General features: G+C 50.8%; 1 protein-coding gene across 1 annotated transcript in view; it reads right to left on the bottom strand.

Moving 5' to 3' along the window:
* Positions 1-17,344, bottom strand: part of ILRUN (inflammation and lipid regulator with UBA-like and NBR1-like domains) — an 85,294-nt gene that overhangs the window by 15,442 nt on the left and 52,508 nt on the right. The window contains exon 4 of the mRNA XM_055129046.1: positions 3,298-3,626. Within this exon, the coding sequence (XP_054985021.1) occupies positions 3,298-3,626 (329 nt within the window). The remainder of the gene's footprint in view (positions 1-3,297; positions 3,627-17,344) is intronic.

Raw genomic sequence — 17,344 nt, 5'->3', positions numbered from 1 at the left:
CACGGAGTGTGGCGCACGCACGCACACACAGACACACAGACAGACAGACAGACACACACACCCCTTCATCACCTCATATCTATCTTTAAAAATAAACATACGAACAACTGTTGAAAATCATCTCTACTTTAAGATGTCCACTTAAGGCCAGTCCTAATTCTCCTAAAGGCATCTTTAGTTCCTCGAAGGAACACGCAGCAAGAACCGTCACCTGCGCCCGCTGTCTGCCACCCCAATGGACCATCACACACGCCTTCCTCGTGGCTCTGAGCACTGAACTCAAACACTCGAACATGCCGAGCTTTGGAAACTGTCTGTCCGTGTTTTGGACGGTCCCAGCAGGCCGGGCCACCAGGCCCGAGGACACTTCGCTCACGTGCCCAGGCAGCCTCCTCCCGCCCCACTCACACTTCATCCCCGCCGAGTCACTCATTTCTGCGCATGTGTCTCAAGCAGCCCCTTGTACTGGACGCTGCGACCGGTGAGGAGACTCGTCTGCTCTGAGAGCGACCTGCCATGTGCTGCTCGAACCCTGCGATCACACACTCTTCAGACCCCCACGGCCATCTAGTCCGAAGAGGGGAGGCTGGCTCACCCTTAGCCAGGAACCGCTTCCGGAGACCCTGCTGCTCACAGAAGGCTTTCTGAGTGGGACTCCGCTCAGCCTGAGGAAGGGAGAAGGCTCCCCTTTCTCCCTGCGGCATCGGGCCGCCCTCAAACAGAGCCTCCTTAGACGCCATTTCTGAGCAGGTGTCTCTGGGGCTCCAGCAAATGCCATTACCATCCTCTTGCAGGGAGGGGTCGGGGAGCACACCTGATGGCCAGGGGGGCTTCCAAGCTCTGTGTATGGGATAGGGGGGTAAGGCCTGAATCTGGGTTCCTACAAGCTAAACATTCTCTCAGCCCTTTCAACTACCTCTCCAGGCCTTCTTTCTTTAAAATTGGAGGGAGTTCTCTGGGCCACACCCCAAAGCCATGTTGTTTGAGAAAGGCCGACTCCCACATCTGTGCTCAGGGGATCATACAAGCAAAAGGATTAAATTTGGGCTTAAGCCTGGGGGTGAAATCCAGGTTCCTGCGCTGAAAGCTCGTACTCCAGCCCATGTGCTACTGCCCCACAGCCCGTAAGTGTTCTTTTTCTTTTTTTTTGGGTCATACCCAGCAAAGCTCAGGGGTTACTCCTGGCTCTGCACTGAGGAATTACTCCTGGAGGTGCTCAGGGGGCCATATGGGATGCCGGGACTGAAACAAACACCCTACCCGCTGTACTATCACTCTGGCCCCACTAAGTGTTCTCTCGAAAGCAGCTTAGACTGCATGAAGAAAGAATGAGGGAACACACCCTAAAGCTCACAATTCCTAAGAATTATCTCCGCAGCCGCCTCGTCCAACGGTTCCTTCACCAAAATGAGGCAAGAAGAAACAAAATGAACTAAACTCTGGAGCCGGAAGCACCCCCTAAGTCACAGCGGGCCGCGGTTCAGGCAGACAGGCCCCCTCTGCTCTCAGGTCAGTGCTAGCTTTCCTGGGCCAGGGGCGAGTGACCAGCCTCCAGCCTACAGGTCCACGGCGTCACCCAGATACAGAGAGGGCCTGGCCAGGGGCACCGACCAGCCTGGACGAGACCACCACGGTCTCAGCGCTGGAACGAGGGGCTTCAGCTTCTCCGACCCTCACCTCCCTTCCTCATCAAGCCCAAGGGCGCCAGGTGCTCCTGAAGGGGCAGCTGAGCCGGGGCCCACCGGCTCACCGTCCCCAGGCAGCCAGAACCTTCCCTGACCCAACTTAATCCTTCTGGAGAGCTCTACTTAAGGAGGGGAACTGTGGAGCCACAGGAACCGAGAGGAAGCTCGATCCTTAGCAAGCGAAGAGGAGAAGGCCTTTCTCATCACAGGCACTCGTGGTCTTGTGCACTTATATCCTGCCCAGCACACGGCTCGGGGGATTCCTACGCGACCGGTGGGAGACCACCCTCTGCAGCGCTCCTGTTCCTTCTACTCTGTGAGGCGCCCTCACAGCTGTGGCCCACTGTCCCCTGTTGGGGGGGGAGAAAGAGCCTCGGCACCCCCTGGAAACCTACCTTCTTAGACGCAGAGAGCAAGTGTGCAGCCCAACTGTGCCCAAAGACCCCACCCCAATTATTTCAGCGCCCTCCGCAGGGTTGGGGGGGTGGGGGTTGTGGGGCAGTGGGGAGCAGCCTCTGCCCACTTTGGGAAAGACTGACACTTTGGGAAAGAGTGCGAAATGTTTTTTCTGCTAGGGCCCACTCACAGGCTACTGCAAGAACTGCCACCTGCCCTGTCACGTGCAGGGCAGGACCCCAGGACTTCGTGGGTCCCGGCTGCATGCTCCCCACTCTGACCCAGTCACCAAGCAGTGGTCAAAAGTCCCCCTTCCTGGCCCCTGTCCCGGGACGCCAGCTGCCATGCAGCGACACCCCCCCACCCCCCCCATGGTCTGCAGCCTGCACACCGGCGTGGCTCTGGGCACTGGCACCGCGGTCGATTCACAGACCAACACGAATGCAAACAACAGGAAGTGTTGGTGAAGGGCATCAGGCGGCAATGCTGCGCAGGAAGCCTGGGAGACCTGTCGCCCGCCTCAGCTGGGCGGGCAGGAGGAGCCCTGAGGGTAGCGCACGCGCGCCTTGGGGGCTGGGCCCACCCATCCGAACCCACCCCCAGGCTGCGAAAGCAGCAGAGCCCGGGAAACCTCCCGCCGGCAGGTGACACGGACAACCACTGCTGTACTGGGTGTCACCGGGGCCACGCTTACGGGGAGGCCGCCAAGGGGACACGCGCACTGAACAGCCACGGACAAAAGCCACGCCGACAAGGCAAGGCCTCATATGCACAGCTGCCTGTTTATTCCCCCCCAAACGAAACAAAAGCACGACCCCAAACCGAAAAACAACAAGCGGGGGCAAATTCTCGAAGTGGAAACGAAACAAAGGGCCGCCGGGAGCTCAGGAGACTTTCAACACTGGCCGTGCTGGCCGGTGGGTGATATTTTGACTTTTTTTATTTATTTATTTTTAAACGCTAAAGGTAGATTTGTTCTCTCAACACCCCAGCCAGAGCGGAGACGTAATAAATTATAGATGTGGATGGCGCAAACGTCCACGGGGCGTGAGACGGGGTGGGGGAGGGGAGAAGGGGCAGGGTCCTGTGCTGCGGCTGCTGGCAGGAGAGCGGAGCGGTCTGAAAGAACATTCCGGGCTTCCAGGTCTGCCGCGAAGGGTGTCACCGCTCCCGAGGCCCACCGCTACCCCTTCTCCTCTTCTCCGAGGGCACCTACCTTGCTGTACGTCACGACTGACAGGCTGCTGGCGCGGCTGCCGGGGCACAGGCTCACAGAGTTCTGCGAGAGTCTATTCTCCTCCTGCGCGGCCTGCTCGGGGGCAGGGGCCCACGTGTTCCTGCTGATCGAGTCGAACTCGGAGCCCCCAGGGTCTTTTAGGTTGTTCTCATCTGATTGTCGGTTCTTTTGGGGAGAGGCAAACGGGTTGAAGTTCCCTTCTACCTTGCGGTGTGGCTGAGTGTTGAACTCCGTCTCAAACGACGACAGCTGCTGCGTGACTCCCAAAAGTCCACCCACCTCCACGCTGAGAATCACCCAGATGACATCTGAAACGAGAAGGGTGAGTCGGTCAGTGGCCCGCCGGCCTCGGGGCCCAGCGCCGGCCCCCGCCGCGGAAGGGGAGCTCCTCTGGACGACGCCGGTTCCAGGTGTGGCCAACAAAGCAGCCCGACACATCTGCACTGCGGGGAAATTCCACGGTTTTGGTTTTGTTCAGGTCCAAACTCTCGACACATCCAACAGAAGGTCCTGGCACGGACCCTTCACAGCCCCGGCAGAACCATCTACGAACAACTGCCGCCCAGGCACGCCTGGAAGCCAGCACTGTGGAGAACAAGCAGGAACAGGAACCTAAAGGCAGCTGGAGCCATAGCACAGCGGGTGGGGCATCTGCCTTGCACGCAGCCGATCCGGGTTCGATTCCCAGCATCCCATATGGTCCCCTGAGCACCGCCAGGAGTAATTCCTGAGTGCAGAGCCAGGAGTGACCCCTGTGCATCACCGGGTGTGACCCAAAAACCAAGAAAAGAAAGCTATATAATTACAACAGCTGTAATTTATAAGCCACCGTTCAACCTTCGCAGGCAATCTAGGGTGACCACAGATTGTCCAAACCAGAGCAACTGAGAGTGGGTGGGGGAACTTGGACAAAGGTCAAAACCAGCACCACCCCCAACCAAAGTCAGACGGGTCCCTCCCTGCTGCTCTCCCAACCACGAGCTCCACACTTAGCAAAAACTCCAGACCTTCTCAAAATCATGCAATTTAACACTGACTTTGTCTTTCTACTTGATAGGGAAACCCTGTTATTTACGCTGAAACCATAGGAAACTTGTTTTAAAACCGTACCAAGAACTTTTGGTCATAATTTAGTTCTTTGTTTCCTCAGCCATCAAAGCGAAGGAGTCAAGCAAAATCAAACAAGCAGTTTCCCTTGAAGTTTGGCACCTCAACTCAGAGAACAATGACATCTTTCCTGCCGGAAGGTTTTCACAAAAAGCAAGCCGAGGAAGAAAGGCCAAGACGCTTTAAAGTGTGACGTTTGCTGAAAACAAGTAAGAATTGTCCAGGGCTAGGGATGTGGTTCAGGGGTGAAGCTAAAGTCTTGCATGCAGAAAAGTCCTGGGTAAGACCCTCTAGTCCACGAAAGGGAAGGAAGGGAAGAAGAAAGAAGGAAGGGAAACACGGCCAAAGAGAGGCACGACAGACCGAGCAATGCTTGACCCATGGGACCAAATCGTGCTGAGTGAAAGAGGCCCAAGTTCTGACACTAGGTATGGACCCTCCCCACAACATAACCAACAAGTAGAAGAGAAAGTGTTTAGGTTCCTTAATTGCTGCTGAAAGGTTGATAGAAAAAGACAAATAAATTCTACCAGTTAGCTACACAGAAACGCAAGTAGTACTTAACTTTAGGAGCCGGAAAGAGTACTATAGGTATAGTATGCTTGCCTTGCACGGGGTTGGTGCTGGGTTCAAGCTCCAGGCCCACTTGGTCCCCTTGCCCCAGCAGGAAAGATTCCTGAGCACAGATCCAGGAGAAAACCCTGAGCAATACCAGGTGTGGCCCCAAAACACCATAACAAGAACACTTAAATAGTAAAATGGATAGTGAAGGAACTTGAGCAAAATTCACTTGGAATTCTCAATTTGGGTTCCATACCTGAGGAACGGGATCAGTGTCAGGCAGCCATAAATGCTCAATTTAAGTTTAGTGCTTGGGAGACAAAAAAGGACTTGGCTGTACGCAGCCGTAAGCAGCAACCTCGGTGGAGATGCAGTGACCTCTGCTGTTCACTTGTGGAATGTACAGTTCTCTCACCTCCCGAGAAAAGGAAGCGAGGTCCCCAGCAGGGGCGTGACTCATGGGAGTAGGCCTCCACTCCAGACACCTTTATCCCCAAAGCAAACGTGGATGCTCCTGTGAACTGTTGTCACAAATGCCTGGCCTGCTGGTTCAGCATTAGGTCAGGATGTGCACGGGGCACTGCATGTGGAAATCTGGGGTGCTGGTGAGTCAGGGCTGAGTCAATACCATCAAACAATCAAATGTGGCCTTGGAAGGACGCACCCATGCTCTGCCATGGACTGCCCTGACCATGGGCAGCAGGCTGCTTCTCCGGGCATGGTAACGCCCACTTCCTGTCATCAACCTGTTTTCTAAAATCTGGTTCTCATCCTCTCTGCAGTATGTTCCGTGCGCTTAGCCCAGGAAGCTGCACACAGGAGAAAGGACAGCTTTCTAAAGAGCTGTTCCCATAAATCACCCTCCTGCTTCCCCTTCGCCAGTCTTTAAGGACTAAAGCTTGTATAACAGCAATGCTAAATACTGAGCTGTATCATAATTAAGGCACCACACTCTCTTCAGCTTGGTTACTTTTTTCCCTGTACAATTCAGAGTCCACAGGGAAGCTATGAAACGGTCATTTAAGAATTCACTTATTGGGGCTGGAGCATTAGCACAGCGGCTAGGGCGTTTACCCTGCACGCGGTCAATCTGGGTTCGAGTCCCAGCATCCCCTAAACACCGCTAAGAGTAATTCCTGAGCGCATGAGCCAGGAGTACCCCCGTGCATCGCTGGGTATGACCCAAAAAGCAAAATAAAACAAAGTAAAATAAAAAATAAAAAATAAAAAAATTCACTTATTGGGGCCGGAGCGATAGTACAGCAGGTACAGTGTTTGCCTTGTACACGGTCAACCCGAGTTCAATCCCTGGCATCCCATATGGTCCCGAGGACCGCCATGAGTAATCCTAAGTACAGAGTCAGGAATAACTCCTGGGCATCGCTGGGTGTGACCCAAAAAGCAAAAAATAAATAAAAAAATAAATCCATTTATTTATAAAAACTATCAATTGTTGGGGCTGGAGCGATAGCACAGCGGGTAGGGCATTTGCCTTGCACGCGGACGACCCGGGTTCGATCCCCGGCATCCCATATGGTCCGCCAAGCACCGCCAGGAGTAATTCCTGAGTGCAAAGCCAGGAGTAACCCCTGAGCATTGCTGGGTGTGACCCCCCCCCAAAAAAAAAGCAAAAAAAAAAAAAACCTATCAATTGTTAAATCCTCCAAATTATGGGTCATTCATTACTAGCAGCGAAGCAGTTTCCCACGCCCCCCCACCTCCCCAATATGGTCCAATCAGTCACGGTGATAACATCAGAAAGTAACTGAGTGAAGGTTTTGAAAAAAATGTATCAAAATTAAAGATCTTAAGGAAGGGTCCGAAGAATGCTTTTTCTTTTTTTTTTGGGGGGGGGGGCATACCCAGCCACGCTCAGAACTTACTCCAGACCTCTGCACTCAAGGATCACTCCTGGCAGGCGTCAGGGGACCATACAGGGTGCCACGGATCAAGTCCAGATTGACCACATGGAAGGAAAATGACTCACCTGCCGTCCTATCTCTCTGGCACAAGGATTTTCAGTTTCTGCACAGTCAGATCTACTATTACCTGTAATAAAAACGTCATTAGAAGGACTCTTTGGGGCCATCTAATGGAACTGTCGTTTGTTTGAGGACTACACCCAGCGGTGCTCAGGTCTTACTCCTGGCTCTATGCTCAAGGCTCTTTTCTGGGGAGTTTGTGAGACCATATGGGGAATCGAACCCAGGCCAGCCATGTGCAGCAAGCACCTTATCCACTGTACCACCGCTCCAGTCTAGTATAGCCTTTTTGAACTCATACCTGTGTTTCTCAAACAGAACTGTAAGAATCCAAGAACCTAGGAAACTAAAGCGTCAGCACCATAGCTAGACTGGGCCAAAAAGGTGTCCTAGAAAAAAACAACGAAGAAAGAAGAAACAGCGTGGAAGAAAGCACTCGGTGAGTCTGAGTGCACCCTTGGTATCGGGGAGGCCAGGGTTCAGGCAGGGGTGGAGGGAGAGAGAAACAAACGCCCTGCTCATGTGCCCAGGACAGATGAACTGATTTTAGAATACTCAGCCTGAAGGTGACTCATTCTGCTTTCAGAAACTCTCGGCCAGAAGGTGTGAAACGCTCAGGGGCTGGGCACATGCCTGCGTGCTCCCCACGAGGGAGTCCAGGCCTAGTGCCACGCACCGTGCCAGGAGCAGCCCCTGGACATCAGCGGGCGTTGCCCCCTCAATTTTTGTCTCATTAAACTCATCCCCTTTACAAACGATAAACCCTTCAATTAAGAACAAACTCCCCTTTGCAGGAATGTTCAAGAATAGAACCATCATCTTATTTCTTAAATTTAGACTACCAGAGAAGCAGATTAAAAACAAAGAATACATACTTCGAGCCCAAGCATATAGCCGACCCGGGTCAGTCCCTGGCACCCCACAGTCCCCTGCGTACCACCAGGAGTGATCCCTGAGCTGACAGGAGTAAGCCACTGGGTGCGGCCCCCCAACCAAACCAACAGATGCCTGGGCTGTAAGAAAGGTGGAAAGGCGGAGCAACTCTGAAGACAGAGAAGCCCGGGGCACAGCTGAGAGGGCACGAAGGCTGGATCCCGGGCAGAAAGAAGTGGGGGACTGGGGAACCCCAAAGGCTGGAGCCCAGTTAAAGCCAACGCTGGTCAGTGCCTTCTCTGTGGCGGCCCATGGCTGTTATGTCAGGTGCCAACCACGGGGGAAACGGGGTCGTTTTTCAACTTGACTGTAAATCCAAAATTCTTAAAAGCTCCTGAAAGAAACTTAATACAGGATTAGGGAATCGGCTTCAGACACAAGGAGAGCTGGGATGGGGGCCAAGCAAAGCACGATCAGGGTAGTGAACGGGGCCAGAAGGGGTGAGAACGAGGCTAGCAGGGGAGCAAGGGGGACGAGCACCGCTCAGACTCTTCCCAAGCCCTCCGAGGAGCCACACACAGCAGGAAACAACTGCTACTCCCGCAATCGCACACGGAGGAGGGAGGCAGGGCGGCGGACGGGGAAAGCATCGCTCTCAGGATCAAGTCTACCAGGATCCTTCTAAAGGGTTCTGAATGTGGCCAGACAAGTGTCTGCGTTCTAGAGCACTGCGTCTGTCCCCGGGGCAGACACAGCACGGGAGGCACCCGGGATCCTGGGCTGGCTCTGGTCGGCATGCATCAGCCTCTGGAGGCCACGTGCGGGGCGTGAGTTCCAATCCTTCCGGAATCTACACTCCTCTTCCAAGCACAAAGGTGCCTCCCCCTTGCCCTGAGGGCTGAGCCAGGACCTGGGTCTGGAGAGGGAGGGAGGAGGGAGGGAGGCAGGCTCTGAGGAGCTGCCCGGGGGAGGGGGCTCGCAACCCACTGCAGGAGTGCAGGGTGCACGGTACCGGTTTCACGCGCCTCGGAGGGGGAAACCCCAGACCTGATGACCCAATGTGTGTGTGTGTGTGTCTGTGTGTGTGTCTGTGTGTCTTGCTACTGAGTTTCCTGCCCACATGGGAGGCGGAGGGAGCCGTCATGATGTAAAATTCTCCAGGGAAAGCTTTGCCATGAAGAACACAGGAATTTTATCAGAAGAAAAATTAATACCATAAAATTTAAAACAATCTCCAGAATATATATTTAGTGATCTCTAGGATATATTATCAAAAAAAGAAAAAATAAGGTGTAGATCAGTAAGTTTTGACAATTCTGTGTAAGAGAAGGAGACACTGGAGCTGGAGCGAGAGTTCAATGGGGAGGGGACCTGCCTTGCACGCAGCCAATACCAGTATACCATGTGGTTCCCGAGACCACCGGGAGAGGCCCGAGTGCAGAGCCAGGAGCAACCCCTGAGCACCACTGGGTATGGGAGAGGGAGAGAGGGGGGAGGGGGGGAAGGGAGAGAGAGAATTAGTATACAATTTATTAAGTAATGTTTTCAAAACAAAACAAAAAATCTACACAGGGGATTACCCATAAACAACCAAATAAACAATGGGTACCTATAGAGGGAAATTAGCTGACGGAACGCAAATGGAGAACACATCCTTGAAAACCATCAGCATGAAATTCTGATTTAAAAATCATGTAACTGTTTTAGATATTCAAAAAAACAAGCACACCGACTCTGGGGCGGTAGGGGGGAAGAGGGAGAACTGGGGTTAAAAGCCAACTTTCATCTGTATTGCAAACCATAATGCCCAAAAGTAGAAAGAGTATGGGGGAGATTGCCTGCCATGGAGGCAGGGGGAGGGTGGGAAAGGGGGGGGATATACCGGGGAAATTGGTGGTGGGGAATGTGCACTGGTGGAGGGATGGGTGTTGGATCATTGTGAGACTGTAACCCAAACATGAAAGCTTTGTAACTGTATCTCATAATGATTCAGTTAAAAAAATAAATAAATAAAAATAAAAAGGTCACCCTTCTAGGAGGGAGACCGGCAGAGTGGAGGTGCTTAACAGCAAATGTTTTTTCCTGTGGAACATTTTTAAAATGTTGCCGGAAGTTGGAGAATGGGCAAAATGGGCGAAGGGGACTCAAAAAGCCTAAGCTTATGGTGAGGGGCCTGGGAAATAGTTCAAGGTGCTCAAGAGCCCCCTTTGCTGGTGAGGGTCTCGGGCTTGATTCCCGGCAGCATGTGGTCCCCTAGCACCATTCAGAGTAACCCCCAAACAAGCCTCCAGCGAAGAGTCGGGGATGAACGTGCACGGAGCCTACAGCTGACGGCCGAGCTGCGTGAAGGCCTCCTCGCGAGAAAAACTGCGTGTGAAGGGTAGTAATCGGACTGCGGTCACTAACTAGGTAGTTCTGAAGTATACGCAGCATCGAATCAGATGCCGAACACCTGCCATGCAAATTAATGTGTCAACTACGCTGCAGCGAAAAAGAAGAAAACCGAAGACACCAGAGACCACCCCTGGGCAATACCACCCAGCGGGGTTCCTGGAAACGGCCCTTCTCAAAGCCTTCACCAGCACGTCCCGTCAGATTCGGCAGGTGCTGCCCTGCCTGAAACAGAGGCATGGCTCAGGGTGAGGTGCTCGCCCAGCAGGCCCGATGCCTGCTGTGACCCGCCCCTAGGCACCAGGGATGGTCCTGCAGCTCGGGAGCCCGGATGCCAGCGATAACGTGACAGTTCACCACCAGGTGTGGCGGCACCACAAGGAAAGTGCGTGACAACAGGCATGTGTGCATGTGTGTGAGCCCCATGGCACCCCTAGCAAGCATTACACCCATGTGCAAACCACAACTACAGACGTGTGACCCTGGGGAAGTACCACGACCAGTGTGCCTGCCCAGAAGCCAGGCGTGTGACCCCTAGTGACAAAATGAAGAAAAAAAAAGTGTTCTGTTCTGTTTGTTTTTGAGCCATCCCCGCTGTGCCCAGCCCTGGCTCTGCACTCAGTGACCACTCGTGGCGGATCAGGGAGCCAAAGGTGTGCTAAATAATAATAGTTTTCTGTTGAAATATTGAATGTATTCAAAGTATAGAGAGAATAAAATGAAAATCATCAGCTGCACAGGTCGAGGGGTGGGATGGGGGGTACACTGGGGTTCTTGGTGGTGGGACATGTGCACTGGTGAAGGGATGGGGGTCTCATCATTGAGTGACTGAGACTTGAACCTGAAAGCTTTGTAAATTTTTTCATGGTGATCCAATTTAAAAAAAATTGAAAAAAAATAACGAGAGAAGAAAAGGAGGAGGGAGAGAAAGAGACAGGCAAAGAGAGAAAATTTGCTGTAATAACAAATTTTACATTTTCTTTAAAAAAAACTATAGTTTAGGAAGTTACAATAGTGTTAAAGTTTATGCAAACAATACAAAAACTACTGAAGCCACCCCTCACCCCGCCAGCCCCGACGTGCCCATGACCACTGTCTGTCATCTCTGGCCTGATCTTCAACCCCGCCCTCCCTCGCCCCAAGTCTCCTCAGGACTTGGGAAATGGCTTTGTAATTGTTCTTTTACTATCTATTCTCGTCTTGTCCCTATATAGTCTATAGATGAGGATGTCACTTGCATTTGCCTTCCTCCCTTTTACTTATTATCAAATATCATAATACTTTACAGTCCCCCCCCAAAAAAAGGATCGGTCAAAATATTACTAAAATACTAAAACAAAATTAAAAAAAAAATCAGTCAAAATGCAGGGCCATGTTCTTCTGCGTGAGCAGCGGCCGTAACGCCTCCCGGGACACGCCTTGAGAGGCATTATGTCAAATGAAGACGCTGGAAGAATTTACAAAGGTTTTAGGAAGACCACTAACCTTCCCTAACTGGTGGGATAAATAGTGGACTGGGAACTCAGTAAGTTTCATTTCTAACCTCTGAACATTTAAGAAAAATATATTTAGGGGCTGGAGCAATGGCACAGTGGGTAGGGCGTTTGCCTTGCATGCGGCTGACCCGGGTTCAATTCCCAGCATCTCATATGGTCCCCTGAGCACCGCCAGGGGTAACTCCTGAGTGCAGAGCCAGGAGGAACCCCTGTGCAATGCCAGGTGTGACCCAAAAAGCAAAAAAAAAAAAAAGAAAAGAAAAGAAAATATATTTAGTCTACATGCAAAACGTCCCTAGGGAACCATCGACTGAATTAAAAGGGGTTACGGGGGGGGGGGGAAGTTTTCGTTGGCAGGTGATGAGTGTCACGTGGCCGTAGCTGAGCTCGACAAGCAGGGGTCCCTGGAAGCAGGAACTCTGCAGGGGAGGCTCAGGCTGCCCACTCCTTCCCACGTGTCCACGCAGCAGGGGACTGCGCTGCTCTAGCAGGCAGGAGGTCCCCACCCCCCGCCAACCAGTGTCAATCCCACCTCACCGTACTCGCTCTGTGGAGATGGGGGTGGTGGGGGCGTGGGGACCGTATAACTCACCTTCCCTAAACTCTACCAAGTACCGACACGAAACATCCTGCCACCAGAGTTTGCTTGTAAACCCAGGTAGCAGTGAGCGCCAAGTGAGTGCCGAAGATTACAGGCTTCTTCTGTTAATTTATAACTATGATTCATAGTTAATTTCTAACTTCCTAAACCTTAAGACACATCATTCTTTCTGGTATTTCCTGGTCTATAAAACACAGCTAATCATCTATAAGATAATTTATAATACAAAAAGCCCAAATACAGTATCTGACACAGAATATACTTAGATAATAGGTTGTCTTATCTAAAATAAGTCAATAAAAAGGAAATACAATGTTTAGAATTTTTTTCTTTTGGACTTTTTGGGTCACACCTGGTGGTGTCAGGGGTTACTCCTGGCTCTGCACTCAGGAATCACTCTCCTGGCAGTAATCGGGGACCATACGGGATGCTGGGGATGAAACCTGGGTCGGCCGCGTGCAAGGCAAGTGTCCCACCCTCTGTACTATCGCTCTGGCCCCCAATGTTAAGGCTTGAAGACGCGTCTGTTAAGAATCAGAACTTGGTGCTCCTCAACTAGGGAGTTAGGGGCCGGGGTGGTGCTGCTGGACAATCACTCAAGGGACTGGAGTCTATGTTCTGCATACGGGAGCACACCTGACCCCCAACGTCACATGGGATCCCCTAGCTACGCTAGATGTGAGTGCCCTGCTCCCCCACCCCCCAGAAGGAAAGGCCTGGTCGGGGAGGATTAAGTGTGAAGATGAACACGGGGCTCCGGAGAGACAAGAGTGGGGAGCGCGCTTGCCTCGCATGCAGCTGACCCAGTTTCCATCCTGGCATCCCAAATGGTTCACTGATTACCACCAAGTCCTGAGCACAGACCCAGGAGTAACCCAGGAACAGCACTGGGTATGGGCCAATGCCCCTCCAAAACAACTACAAACCAAACCAACAAACAAAAACCCTCACACAGATGAACATGGGAAGTCACAGGTATTGCGTGGGAAAGACCAACCCGTCTTATGTGATTGGGATAGTTCAAAAGGGGGGTCCCAGCATTGCCAGGCATAACCCCGGTGACACCAGCACTGAGTATTGTGGGGGGTGGCCCACAGCACCCGATCACTCTCAGGACGCATCAGGGAAGGCTCCAGTAAGGTAAGTGGAATATGCGCCTCATAATTAACTGTCCACAGAACACGCTACCACCCCCGTTAAGACTGAGCGAGCACAAGCCACGGGAGCCACCTGGAGGACGGAAGCCCACCTGGGACAGCAGACCATGGACTCTGACACAGATCTGCACCGTGTGCCTGCTACCACGCACACCCCCCGACTCTGGACCTGGCTTCTGGGGCACTCGGGGCCAATGTTCAGAAGCTACACAGCTCCAGCAGCGCAGGGGGTGGAGCGGGTCCTGAGGGCTGGGCCCTGATCACCCGAAGATGGACCAAAGCCAGCATCCCTCTGAGGGGGAGAGGCCGGATGAAATAACTCCCGTGCCATTAGCAAAGTAAGAATGAACTCTCCCTAGAGACCACTTATGAACAGGAACAAAGGGAAGGACAAGCTTGTGCAAGCACACAGGAGTCACGTGACTGGCCTGAGTGCACGCCAGCGACCCTAGTTCTGTACCCCAAACACTACCATGTCAAAAATGAACAGGAAAAATGAGGCGGGGTATGTGGTTTTATGAACCACACAGTGACAATTACTTTTAATTACACATGAAAACACACACACACACACACACACACACACACACACACACACACACACGAGATCATATTCTCTTACAAATGTTACCAGTGTGGTTTTATGTAAACCAGACTAATTTTCTCCCACTCAATATTTCTGCTACCAGGAAACATTTTCTTGCTAGTTTTATTCGGATATAATTGACATACATCACTATTAAGTTTAAGGGGTACGCCACAAGTGTTGTGAAATGAGTACATATAGTTAAGTTAGCATTCATCACCTCATACATTCAAGAGAGCAAGAAAGTCTTTCCCTTACACTAAGAACTCTGAACGATTTAAAGACATTCTCGGGGCTGGAGCGATAGCACAGCAGGTAGGGTGTTTGCCTTGCATGCGGCCAACCCTGGTTCGATTCCCAGCATCCCATACAGTCCCCGGACCACCGCCAGGAGTAATTCCTGAGTGCAGAGCCAGGAGTAACCCTTGTGCATCGCCGGGTGTGATGCAAAAAAAAAAAAAAGACGACATTCTCAAAACAACTCCTTATGTATCACAGAGCATAAAACCCAAGTCCCCACACACACTCTGCCTCCTCGGTGCTTTATCTGAAGTTTGGAAGTTCAAACACCTTCTTCCAATTCTACTCCCTATCTCCCTGCCTCTGGGAACAACAAATATTATCGTCTTCCTTTACTTTTTTAAGACTCCACATGTGAGACAATACAGTATTGACCTGACTTAATTCACTTACCACAGAATCCTTAAGGCTCAGTTACAGTGTCACAAATGGCAGAATTAACAAAAACAATTCCCTATTTGTTTTTTAATGGCTAAATATGATTCCACTGTACACATATACCACTGCCTTCTTATCCAATCTTACAGGCAGTGCTTTATAATCAACAATAATTGGGATGGAATATAGTCATTTGTAAAAATGAATTAAATTCTTCACTAGGTAGGTAGACAAAGGATTTGCAAACTGTGGTCCACAGAATCCCGTGGGGCATCCAGAGAGCAGAAAACACAGACCAAACAGGCTCCCAGGACAACCATGCCAGTTTTGCTTTAATATTCCCTTTTTCGAAGGGGCATTCAGACATGCTTATTTTTTTTGTGTTTTTTTTTTGGGGGGGGCACACCCAGGAATGCACAGAGGTTACTCCTGGCTCATGTACTCAGAAATTACTCCTGGTGGTGCTTGGGGGACCATATGGGATGCTGGAAATCGAACCTGGGTCGGCCGCGTGCAAGGCAAGTGCCCTACCCACTGTGCTATTGCTCCAGCCCCTATTTTTTAAATTTTTAAAATGCCTTTTACATTTTTCTTTAAAATTGGATCACACATGCTTTAAGAAAAATGCTCGAAAACCAAGGTATCAGATGAATTATTAAGATGCCTTAAAGTATTAGATTTCACGAAATCCTGAGAAACAACTAAACAGACTGAGGCCAAGGAAGACTGAATTATTACCTGCCTCCAAAGCCAGCACATTTATACTCTATGCTCTTCTAGAGCGAGAGGGAGGTTCCAAGTATTAAGTTTTATGAACCACACAATGCCAATTACATTTGGTTACACATTAGAACATACGCACGCACGCACGCACCGAAAATCACAGCTCTCAAACACTGGAGAGTAATAAAAAACAATGTCTTCACATCGGGATTCAGAAAAGTCATTTATGATGTCTTCCTCTTTCCTTAAAACGGATGACATCCATTTCATTCATTGTTTAATTTTTGAATTTTGGGCTACACCCAGCTGTGCTCAGGGATTACTCTTGGCTCTGTGCTCACGGATCACTTGTGGCAAGCTCAGGGGACCATGTAATGCTGGGGATCAGACCAGGGTCACCCACATGCCAGGCAAGTGTCCTACCCGCTGTTCTATCGCTCTGGTTCTCATTCATTTAAAAATTATTTATTTTGAGTAGCCACTCTCCACTCTGCATTGAGTTCACCTTTTGCAGAGTGAAAATGATGAGATTTATAAATCTCATATAATATAATATAAATAATATATTATTTAAGTTTTAAAGGAAATCTGACTTTCCTTAACTTGGCAAGAAAGAGTTAAGTTAAAGGGCCAACCAGAGGCAGAGGAGTGAGAGGCAAAGAGATAATACCTGAGCAGAGGGAGAAATCACTTCAAAACGTAAGAGGACTCTTAGGAGAGTGGTCTAGGAACAGCCGAGGAAGGGAGAGAAACTGTGTTCTGACACATGATCACAACCGCTGTCCAACACAGTTGAGAAACAGAAAAGAAGGGAAGGAAGTTTGTCTGGGCCTGGGGATGAGCAGGGGTCTGCCCCAGAGGGGAAGAGACAGCGCGGGCAATGCCAGACGGAAGGGCAGGAGCAGGCGGGCAGGCAGTGTTTTCTGGGACGGGCCTTGGATGAAGAGGCCGCCCTGCAGCGGGAGGAGCTCCCAGCACTACATCGGGGATACATGCTCCAGGCACGGATGGTATCTCAGAAGCACAAGTTCCTTTCCTTTTTTTTTGCTCTTTGGATCACACCCAGGGTTTACTTCTGGCTCTGTGCTCAGGAATTACTTCACTCCTGGTGGTGCTTGGGTGACCATACGGGATGCCAGGGATATTGAACCCAGGTTGGCTGTGTGCAACGCAAAGGCCCTACCCACTGTACTATGGATAAGTCCTTTTTTTAAACATAAAAATTTTCTGAGGGGCCAGAGCGATAGTACAGTGGGTAGGTGACCAGGGTTTAATCCCTTGCATCCCATGTGGTTCCCTGAGTACCGCCAAGAGTGATGCCTGAGCACAGTCAGAAGGAACCTCTGAGCATCACAGGGTGCGGCCTAAAGCAAAAACCAAGATGACAAAAAAAAATTTTTTGAGACTGTAAAAAATATATTTTTTATAGTCTCCACTGTATAGACTCCACAGGCTATTAAAAACAGAGAACACCGATTTCGGGACACTTTAAAATAAACCCAAAGGACCTACTAGACATAAAACTCACACAGCCTACCTACGCAGGTTTGATCCCTGGCACCACATATGGTCCCCAGGACCCCACGAGGAGTGAACCCTAAGCACAGGGCCAGAAGCCAGCCTTGAGCACTGCCAGATGTGGCCTAGTAAGATATAGTAATCTACAGACATCCATATATACTACCAGCAGCAACTAAAACATAAATCTGGAGCTCAGAAAGAGTCCTCAAATATAAATTTGGGCCACCAACTTGTATATGCCACTGACAGCTAATGTCATGAGCGGCTGAGGTCATTGGGGAGGAAGAGGGCCCAGTGAGTCTCTAGTGACCCCAGGCCAAAGACGTGGTTGCAGAGACAGAGAAACACAC

The sequence above is a fragment of the Sorex araneus genome, chromosome 2 (assembly GCF_027595985.1).
Source record: "Sorex araneus isolate mSorAra2 chromosome 2, mSorAra2.pri, whole genome shotgun sequence".
Lineage (NCBI taxonomy): Eukaryota > Metazoa > Chordata > Mammalia > Eulipotyphla > Soricidae > Sorex > Sorex araneus.
The sequence above is the reverse complement of the archived record's forward strand: the minus strand, read 5'-3'. Positions and strand labels throughout refer to the sequence as shown.